Source organism: Labrus bergylta, chromosome 24 (genome assembly GCF_963930695.1).
Source record: "Labrus bergylta chromosome 24, fLabBer1.1, whole genome shotgun sequence".
Lineage (NCBI taxonomy): Eukaryota > Metazoa > Chordata > Actinopteri > Labriformes > Labridae > Labrus > Labrus bergylta.
The window spans coordinates 2856792-2867387 of record NC_089218.1 but is presented as its reverse complement, the minus strand read 5'-3'; the positions used below and the strand labels follow the sequence as shown (position 1 = coordinate 2867387).

At 36.1% G+C, this 10596-nt stretch overlaps 1 protein-coding gene and 1 long non-coding RNA gene across 2 annotated transcripts; one reads left to right on the top strand and one right to left on the bottom strand.

The window, feature by feature from the left end:
* The first annotated feature begins 586 nt into the window (after nt 1–586).
* LOC109999364 (uncharacterized) lies at nt 587–2573 on the top strand. The gene is made up of 4 exons (XR_010665533.1): nt 587–892; nt 1121–1457; nt 2038–2119; nt 2396–2573. It is a non-coding gene; the product is annotated as an uncharacterized lncRNA (long non-coding RNA).
* Nucleotides 2574–5306: 2733 nt separating this feature from the next.
* LOC110005062 (signal transducer and activator of transcription 1-like) lies at nt 5307–7733 on the bottom strand. Its single transcript, XM_029275302.2, has 8 exons — nt 7603–7733; nt 7132–7267; nt 6996–7051; nt 6626–6717; nt 6328–6467; nt 5922–6110; nt 5550–5628; nt 5307–5457 (listed from the first exon to the last, which is right to left on the bottom strand). Exons 1-8 carry the CDS (start codon nt 7696–7698, stop codon nt 5337–5339), a joined length of 909 nt encoding a protein of 302 aa, XP_029131135.2. The 5' UTR covers nt 7699–7733; the 3' UTR covers nt 5307–5336.
* Between the last annotated feature and the right edge of the window lie 2863 nt (nt 7734–10596).

Below are 10596 nucleotides of genomic sequence, written 5' to 3'. Positions count from 1 at the left end.
TTATTTACCTTTTAGCTGTTGTTTTATTTACCTTTTAACTGTTGTTTTATTTACCTTTTAGCTGTTGTTTTATTTACCTTTTAGCTGTTGTTTAGTTTTATTTACCTTTTAGCTGTTGTTTTATTTACCTTTTAGCTGTTGTTTTATTTACCTTTTAACTGTTGTTTTATTTACCTTTTAGCTGTTGTTTTGTTTTATTTACCTGTTACCTGTTGTTTTATTTACCTGTTACCTGTTGTTTTATTTACCTTTTAGCTGTTGTTTAGTTTTATTTACCTTTTAGCTGTTGTTTTATTTACCTTTTAGCTGTTGTTTTATTTACCTTTTAACTGTTGTTTTATTTACCTTTTAGCTGTTGTTTTGTTTTATTTACCTGTTACCTGTTGTTTTATTTACCTTTTAGCTGTTGTTTTATTTACCTTTTAACTGTTGTTTTATTTACCTTTTAGCTGTTGTTTTGTTTTATTTACCTTTTACCTGTTGTTTGTAAAGTGTCTTGAGATAACATTTGTTTTGAGTTGGCGCTCTACAAAATAAAGATTGATTGAACTGACTTATTGTTTTTCAAGCCTGTCATTGAAAGTTTCCCATTTATTCAAACACTAGAATACAGAAAGAAAGAAAACTACATATTCCTATGTTGAAAAAAACTACAAACATACCTCTGATGAAAAGAACCCACAAACATCCATTAATGATAAAAAAACAACAACTAAGGATTCTTCTAATGAGCTACACATGGTTATTTGGTATACTCTTAAAGGTACAGGTAAAGGTACTGCTACAGGAAGTGACTGATCAAACAGGAAGTGCCCTGCCTATAAAGGAAGCAGGAAGTTGAGGGTTCCTTCTTTGATCTTCAAGGCTGCACAGAGCAGGCAGCAACAGAAATGTAAGTTCCTTCACTTTACTGAAGTTAAGGTTTAGCATGTGGCTTAGCATTAGCCTTGTTATAATTTGTTATGCATTGCATCTGATGTAGCATGCCATGTGGCTTAACATTAGCATGTAGCTTAGCATTAGCAACAACTAAGCTTTCTTTTGTGTGTTAGTTTGTTGTTTGAATTTCTTTATCTAGAACTTTAGTAATGACTAAACTAAATGTTCTTGTGTCTTGTAGTTTTCACTTCTTCAATCTGGTGAATAAATCAAAAGAGTCAGTAACATCCTGACTCGCTCATCGTTGAATGGAGTTTGTCTGACTGTTAACCTACCTGCACCAAACATGTGGAGGACTGTACACACACCTGTGGAGGATGTAGAGGACCATCTCTTTGCTTCCTGCACTGGCAGCGTGATGACGTCAACTGCAGCCGGACGAGTCGAGTGAGGTCAGGTGGGGCTCCCTTCAGGTGGGGCTCCCTCCAGGTGAGGCTCCCTTCAGGTGGGGCTCCCTTCAGGTGGGGCTCCCTTCAGGTGGGGCTCCCTTCAGCTGATGATTCAATTGAAAGACACATGTGAGTATGTAGAAATGAGGTGCCAAGGTCTGCAGTGAGAGATGAAACTGTCACTCACCTTCTTTAAGTCTTTGTTCTTCACACACTCAACCAGCAGCTCTACACACACAGAGAGAGAGAGGATGTTAAAAACACCGATAATTAAAGTTCTTATCAGTGCTCTGTATGATGAGGTTCAAGGTCTTGGTCCTCAAAAGGATTTGATTGACTTCTCCTTTTGGGTGACAGATTTATCGGCTAACAATAAACATGTAAACTACTCTAACTAATTAAAACACAGCTGGCAGATAACCAACGACATTAAGGACTAATGCAGTGCAGCTGAACCTGATCACAGATGTTCTCTCTCTCTCCTCCCCAGGTACTGGAGTCCATGTGATGCAGAATGGACACAGCAGTAGTTACTTTCCAAAAAAACAGTCCCTATGTGACATAACAAACTGAATGATAACTTTCATAAATCAGTTTTTTTATTCACTTATCTCCAAATCATTAGAAAAGTTATCTCCAGATACTTTAACATAACAAACATTTTGAAGTTTAAACTAATTGTGATGTGTTTCTTTTTTAACACTTTTAGGGGCAGCCTGACCAAAACAAGATGACGAGCTGTTAGCATGTTTGCTACACCACGCTGCTTCACCTGCTTCATTCAACATTTGGTGAGTATTTTTCTTGGCTCTTGTTTATTTTAACTGTTTGAGTCACAGTCATATTCTTGATTTTATTTGTAGGGCAAAATTTACATCATGCTACAAACTTTGTTAATCCTAACTCTCGCTTTGATGTAGATTCTTTTGACTTAATTAAATGTTTAAAAATTAGTTATGTATCAGAATGGCCCATTGTACTGTTCATGTTTTGTAAATTACTCATAGATGCATCCTGACATGAACTTTGAACCCTGATATCTTTGTTTCTTGTGTCTTATATTCCAGGTGTTTCCTCGCTTTGAAGAGTAGGATCTGTGCTGCAACTGGAAGGATCTTCTTCGGATTAAAGTTTACTTGTTAGCTGTTTCAGTTTGCTTTCAGCTATAGTTTAAAGTCTGTTTTCTTTAACTTTCATTTTAAGTTTTCTCTGAAGACACTTTGATAATAAAATGTTAAAGTCTTACTTTCTCTCATGTTTGTGTTGTCAATTCCTAATAGATGTTTTGTAGTAGTTTCCTTTGTCAGAAAGCTGTGAACTTGAGGTTTGAGTTGCTTTCATTAGATAAAAGACTACAAGAAACAAGTTGTCAGGAACAATGTAAGCTTTAAACTACTATATCTAAAACACAGCTGGCAGATAACCAGAGCATAGAAGTCACTGATGCTGAATGGATAAAGCAGTAGTTTTATTACACTATTGAACAGACATGAACTGTTTTTGTACATGTTACATCAGCACAACACAATAAGGTGTCACAGGCATCCCCATTGGGTTGGAGACTCAAAGCTTTCTTAATGTTGGTTTATTAAGTTCCAGGTTTAGGTCTTATAGATGTTTAGACTCAGTTATTTTAATCATTTGATCCTTTTTGTAGTGGAGGAACATCAGGTGTTTAATGAAATAAGGATTATAAAATGTAGTATTTCATTAAACACCTGATGTTCCTCCACTACAAAAGGGATGAAGTCAAATGATTAAAATAACTGAGTCTAAACATCTATACAACCTAAACCTGGAACATAACAAAGCAACATTAAGAAAGCTTTGAGTCTCCAACCTGAGCAGGAAGACGGCCACCGACGGGGGATCCTCCTGGAAGACGTCAGAGTTCCTGTTGGAGAAGAAAAACTAATTTTAGTTCATCAAGTTAATAAAACACAGAAAATGTTTGTGATTATACAACATTGTGATGATTGGAATAAACCTGGGTTTTATCATTCACTGTAAATGATCTGTGTTTAACTTCACTTTAAGGGTTTTGGATGAGACCGAAGAAAACTTAAATTCAAAGTTTAAATGTAGAATATAAAACAGAAACATTGAGTATAAGGTCTTAAGAAACATCTTTACCTTACATTAACTGTCACAAGAACACAAACTAATTAAAGTTATAGTTTGAAAATAAATACATTTTATCGTTTATACATCACTTTATATAGAGAGAGTTGGTTAGTGCACCTAAATAATAAATTAATTAGACTTTGAATTAAACACAGAAAGCTTTTACTTTTTAAATTAAATAAATGAAGTCTATTCATATTACTTAAACAAGATAAACATTTAATTTCTGAGCTCTGTGAACAGTAATGTTGGGAAAATCATTTTACCTCTAATTAACATATTAGTTTATTACCTTTGCCTTTACTTTAACCCGGTGTTGTGAAGTCAAACAATTAGTTGTAAAATAACTGAAGTGATTTCTTTGAATGCTTTTAAATCCAGGCTGAGAGCACTTGAGACGACCTCCTTAACTTATAACTGTTTTTTATAAGTTTAATTGATAACTGTTTTTTATCATTTTAATTGATAACTGTTTTTTATAAGTTTAATTGCTGTCTGTATTTAGAGAGTGTAAATGTTTAACTTTTGCTGCCTCAGGACTCCCTTCAAAAAGAGGTTTTTAATCTCAAGGAGACTTTCCTGGATAAATAAAGGTGAAATAAAAATAAAAAACAAGTTTAAAAGACAAAGAAAACGTCGCGTTACCTTCATAATATTGATAAACGTTATCATCATCTTACTCTGACGATGTTTCCTCTTAACAAACATTTGTAATGACGTCAGCATGAGCGTTAGCCCACGTGTTAGCATTAGCATAAAGACGCAGGTATTTCTATTTTGTGTCTTTTCACACAAACTGAACTTTTAAAGACTCACTGAGTATCTAGACTTCATGTTTCCTTCCCCGGCTCCTTCTTCTTCCAACATGCTGCCACGCTGCACGCGGTCCGCACCGCTTACCTGCTCGAGACAATGATATACACACCTGAGAACACCTCGACACACCTGGGCGTGATTACCGGAAGCTTCAACCGGAAGTGACGCAGAAAGTTTCTATCGAAGAAATTAAAAAGTTATAAATAAGACGACACATAAACAAGACTAAGTCAAAAATCAAATGTTTTATTAATAAAAAATATTTATTAATGTAATTTACTTGTTTTTATGTTATTTTTTTTAACTCTTGGTAACCTAGCAACAAGAGAAAGTCAAACTCGGTCACCATGGTAACATTAACCGCCCGACTAACTGCGTTCGTTAGCAGGACGAAGCTAACCTGTTTCCGGTCTTTAGGACACTGACTGAATTCTTACCCACAGATAAATTCAGTGTTCATGATGTTTACCTCCAGTTTCTCTCTTCCTCTCCCTGTCGTTCTCCAAAGTGTCCAAGAAGCAGATAAATTAGTTAGTTTGAGATACTAATGTGTAAAGATGGAGTTTAAAGGTGAAGTTGCGCCCTCCTGTGGTCACTCTGTGAATTACTGCATTCGGAAGTTGTTTTTCACTTTTCTTGTTCTAGATACAACAAACTCAAACTGCTTTCTTTGTTTTATTTCTTTATAAATAAATGTGACTTGACTTAATCACAGATAACATATTTGCTTTTTTTTTAAATATATTTTTTAATTATAAAGCAACTGTTTACTGCTTATGTTAATTAAAATCCATTGTCTGTTAATCACACGTGCATGTTAGTCTCTCAAAGAATCTGAAGTGTAACTTCATTGATTGCATATTCTTGTGTACGTTGGAGCGTTTCACTCCTGAGGAAGAAAGCAGATTGTGTTCCCATGACATATTAGGCAATATATTTTTCAACAATGTAATTTGAGATACACTTGGACCTCTCCGGTGTGGTGAGGTAGGGGGACATGTCACCTATGATAGATTTAGGTGAAATAGATGTACAGCAGTTTTTAAAGAGGTGCTCACAGAAGCTGGTTCAGCAGCTTATCAAAATACTCACCACAGCATCAATGTCTCTGGGGCCGACTAACTGTGACAACGCCCTGTAGTCATCAGGAGACATGGGCAACATGTTGTCCTGCAGTCTGGACGGATGTCTGAACAGAAAGCAAATCCACATTAAATCTGCTCAATGCATTATCAATAAAATATTTGACATGTGTTTAAAAAAGTGACGTTCTCTGCTCACACTTCAGAGACAGAAATGAGCTCTGTCTTCATGTAGCCGCTCTTATCTGGATTGTTCTCCACATCCATGGGCTCCTGAGCTAAAAGTCAAATAAACACAGATTCAACTTTAACAGCATTTAGTCCCCAATAAGCATTAAATAAACACGTGCAGTTTGCAATAAGATACTTTGCTGAAATTACAGGTAATAAAAAACCTCTCATCAGCTCCTTTGTATAAAAGGTCTAATGTTTTTATGGCACCTGCAGATTGTTAGTTTAATAAACACTCTTAAAAGAAGCATTAATACTTAATACACAGTTTTTTAAATGTAAGAAAGCATCACATTTTATAAACAGATCATATGGTTTTACTGTGAACCAGAACACTTACTCTCTGTGGGTTTGGGGTAGTATTTCCCGAAGGCCTTGTCTTTTGGGATGTTGGGGTAGAGGAAGCGGAGCGGGTTCTCGGGGATGTTCTCGGCAGCCATCACTTTGTAGGTACGGATGATGTCGGGCAGAGAGACGGCTGACAGCTCCTTCTTCGTGTACGGCTCCACAGAGTGAAAGAGCGGCTTGTCTGCAGAGAGAGGGAGTAGGAAACTGTTCTTCAATTTAAATATCAGAAAATGTCAGATACTGAGCGGAAGGTTTGGGGGTAGCACAGCACGACCTGTCTGGGCATACTGTTGTTTGTTTTGGTTTAATGCTGGTGCTAGAGGGCGATATCTACTGGATCAAAGAGTCTCACATTCTTCCTTTACATAAGACATGAACAGCATCAGTCCTTCACTCACTGCAGAGGTCGTATTCGATCCAGGTAAAGGTGATGGCTCCCTCTCTGCTGCTCTCACTGAACCTGAGCAGGAAGGTCCCGGGACACTTATCACTGAGCAGAGCCTTCTCCCTCTCCTTACTGATGAAGCCCATGATGGAGCTGCACACACACACACACACACACACACACACACACACACACACACACACACACACACACACACACACACACACACACACAGAAAATGACTCTAACATCCACTCCGCACATCTCAGAAAAGTGTAATCTTCACACTGAAGACAGACGGCAGCACTCACCCGTCATTCCAAAGGGAAAGCAGGTGTCTTTTAATCACATCCAGGATTCCTTCGATCCACAACCAGAAGGAATACGCTTTCTCGTTCGCACTCTGCTTACAGACAAATACATTTAGTTCAAAGAGAAGATGTAGTTTTAACTTTATGATGCACCAAAAACACTTTATCAGTATCTGCTAACCTGTACATGTTTCTGTTATTGCCGCTTTTGGTTCAATTATGACTGAAGATCTAAGTTTTTGGACAGCTTTAGTACTTTTCCAAACTTTCAATCATATTGAAATTACAGATTTTATTCCTTTTTAACTTGTGGTATCGAAAAGTATTACAGATGTTGACGATCTTAAATCTCCGGCTGAATGGGGCTCACCTTGCAGAACTTGGTCCAGGGGATTTGTCCCTCTGGGTTCCTCTTGGCTTTGGCTCCTGAAGATAAAAAAAAGAAAAGTTAAAGGCCTGTTTGAAAGTCCTGCAGGTGTTTATCTGTTAAAGAAAACTATTTCTACCGAGCAGTTTGTCAGCCAGCATGTTGAGCTGCTCCTGGTTCAGGCCTCGCTTGGTGACGGAGGAGAACTGCCAGCTGAGGACCTCGGACAGCTGAGACCACTTGGCCTGCGGAGGGCTGAGGAAGAACTTCAGATTCTGAGGGAGAGGAGAGGAAAGAAGAAGAGATGGAAACACAAAAAGTCAAACCATCTGGTTTAAAACTACAGTTAAAGATACTCTGTTACGAATAGAAGACCTTTATTCAAAACCTTACTTCATATAAAAAGCACAGGCATCAAAATATACTCAAAATGCAAACCGTAAAACAGCTATACACGCGTCAACATTTAGATTGTATTAATGGTCTGTTTATGAATTTAAGGTGGCAGCTGTGAAACTTGTTTAAATCATTAAGATATCACCTAATTGTATCTTTGATATTTGTGATAAGTAAACATCTGTAATCATCAATGAGAGTCCTGGTTGTGTACCCTGGGCTCGGAGGTCAGCATGTTGTACCAGAGGATGGAGGCCCAGCCGCTGGGCAGCTGACAGACGTTAGAGATGACAACAACAGGCAGGGACATGGCCTACAACAACAAAAACAGCAACAAACATCAGGAAATAATCATAAACAAACTCATAAACTCTATAGTTTGACTGTAGTTACTAATCATGTCCACTAGATGGCAGCCAAACTCTGCTGTTTCATTTAACATCCAATAAATATATATGAGCTAACTACGCTCTCAAAAGTGGGAGAAAATAAAATGTTTTTCAAAACACAAATGTAGTTCCACATTTTGTCTATTGGGGGCAGTATAGACACATGAAGCAGTGTAAAGATGGACAGAATCTGGCAGATTTACACTTCTGCCAAAATAAAAAAACAAGTAATACTACTGTAGCTGTCTGCTCCATTTATTTATGTGATAAAGTTCCCCATGATTAAAAATAAAGGCAGCAAAGTGTTTTAAAGTATATATTCTATAATAATTAAATGCTTTGTTGTTCTTCAAATAATCTACATGATATTGAAGGTTTTAACTCTTTGTGGCTTTAATGTAACTTCTACACTTTACAACCACAGACTGTAAATATTACAACATAGCTCACCTGGAGGTTAACAGCCTCGTCAGGTCTAATTAACCGCTGCATCATGCATTCATATTACACTGCTGCCCTCTGCTGGCGATGGGTTGTAATTACATCCAACAGTCATTATAACAGAAATGTATCCTCTTTTTAACCTTTTTTTCCAACACATAAATGTGTGGAAAAATATAAATAGTGCAGTTTATACTTATTTTCTTGAGTGTTTGGATTATTTCACGAATAAACAAATCATTTAAACAACAGTATCTATCCACATTTACAGATTATAAATCTAAAAATTAACGTTTTTATTTATTTTCGGTGTTTTACTTAATTTTGTTGTTGTTATTGTGTCTCCTAATTCACAATGAGTTCTCTACATCGATACGACCTTTACCTGGGAGTGACACGACCAACGTCACTTCCGCTGGACCGCTGCTGCACATCACGCTCAGGTGTGCTCCTCAGGTGTCTGCTAATGTTAGTGCTAACTGAACCATAGCAACATCGTCTGTCTTTATATTTAGTCTCATTAGTCACATTACATAATGCTTATGGCTCATTAAAATCGGATATGTCGTTTTAGTTGAAAGTTGTTGGTTGAACTCAGAATGCAGGGTTTTCTTCTTGTTTGTTTGTACAGGTGTGTGCAGGTGTTTCCTCGCTCTGTGCTGCAGCTCAGAGGTAAAATGATTTTCTCAACATTGCTGTTCACAGAGCTCAGAGATTAAATGTTCATCTTACTAAAGTTATATGAATAAACTTCATTTATTTAAAAGTAAAAGCTCTTCATCCAGCTTTCTGTGTTTAATTTACTCAAAGAAACAGCAGTCTGATTCATTTATTATTTAAGTGCAGTAACCAACAACTAACCACCAGAGGGCGCCCTCTCCATATAAAGTGATTTATAAACGATAAAATACATTTATTTTAATTTTTATAACTAACCACCAGAGGGCGCCCTCTCCATATAAAGTGATTTATAAACGATAAAATGCATTTATTTTAATTTTTATAACTAACCACCAGAGGGCGCCCTCTCCATATAAAGTGATTTATAAACGATAAAATACATTTATTTTTATAACTAACCACCAGAGGGCGCCCTCTCCATATAAAGTGATTTATAAACGATAAAATACATTTATTTTTATAACTAACCACCAGAGGGCGCCCTCTCCATATAAAGTGATTTATAAACGATAAAATACATTTATTTTTATAACTAACCACCAGAGGGCGCTCTCTCCATATAAAGTGATTTATAAACGATAAAATACATTTATTTTTATAACTAACCACCAGAGGGCGCCCTCTCCATATAAAGTGATTTATAAACGATAAAATACATTTATTTTTATAACTAACCACCAGAGGGCGCTCTCTCCATATAAAGTGATTCATAAACGATAAAATGCATTTATTTTAATTTTTATAACTAACCACCAGAGGGCGCTCGCTCTGTATAAAGTGATTTATAAACGATAAAATACATTTATTTTTATAACTAACCACCAGAGGGCGCTCTCTCCATATAAAGTGATTCATAAACGATAAAATGCATTTATTTTAATTTTTATAACTAACCACCAGAGGGCGCTCGCTCTGTATAAAGTGATTTATAAACGATAAAATACATTTATTTTTATAACTAACCACCAGAGGGCGCTCTCTCCATATAAAGTGATTTATAAACGATAAAATGCATTTATTTTAATTTTTATAACTAACCACCAGAGGGCGCTCTCTCCATATAAAGTGATTTATAAACGATAAAATGCATTTATTTTAATTTTTATAACTAACCACCAGAGGGCGCTCTCTCCATATAAAGTGATTTATAAACGATAAAATGCATTTATTTTTATAACTAACCACCAGAGGGCGCTCTCTCCATATAAAGTGATTTATAAACGATAAAATGCATTTATTTTTATAACTAACCACCAGAGGGCGCCCTCTCCATATAAAGTGATTTATAAACGATAAAATGCATTTATTTTAATTTTTATAACTAACCACCAGAGGGCGCTCTCTCTATATAAAGTGATTTATAAACGATAAAATACATTTATTTTTATAACTAACCACCAGAGGGCGCTCTCTCCATATAAAGTGATTTATAAACGATAAAATGCATTTATTTTAATTTGTATAACTAACCACCAGAGGGCGCTCTCTCCATATAAAGTGATTTATAAACGATAAAATACATTAATTTTTATAACTAACCACCAGAGGGCGCTCTCTCCATATAAAGTGATTTATAAACGATAAAATGCATTTATTTTAATTTTTATAACTAACCACCAGAGGGCGCTCTCTCCATATAAAGTGATTTATAAACGATAAAATACATTAATTTTTATAACTAACCACCAGAGGGCGCC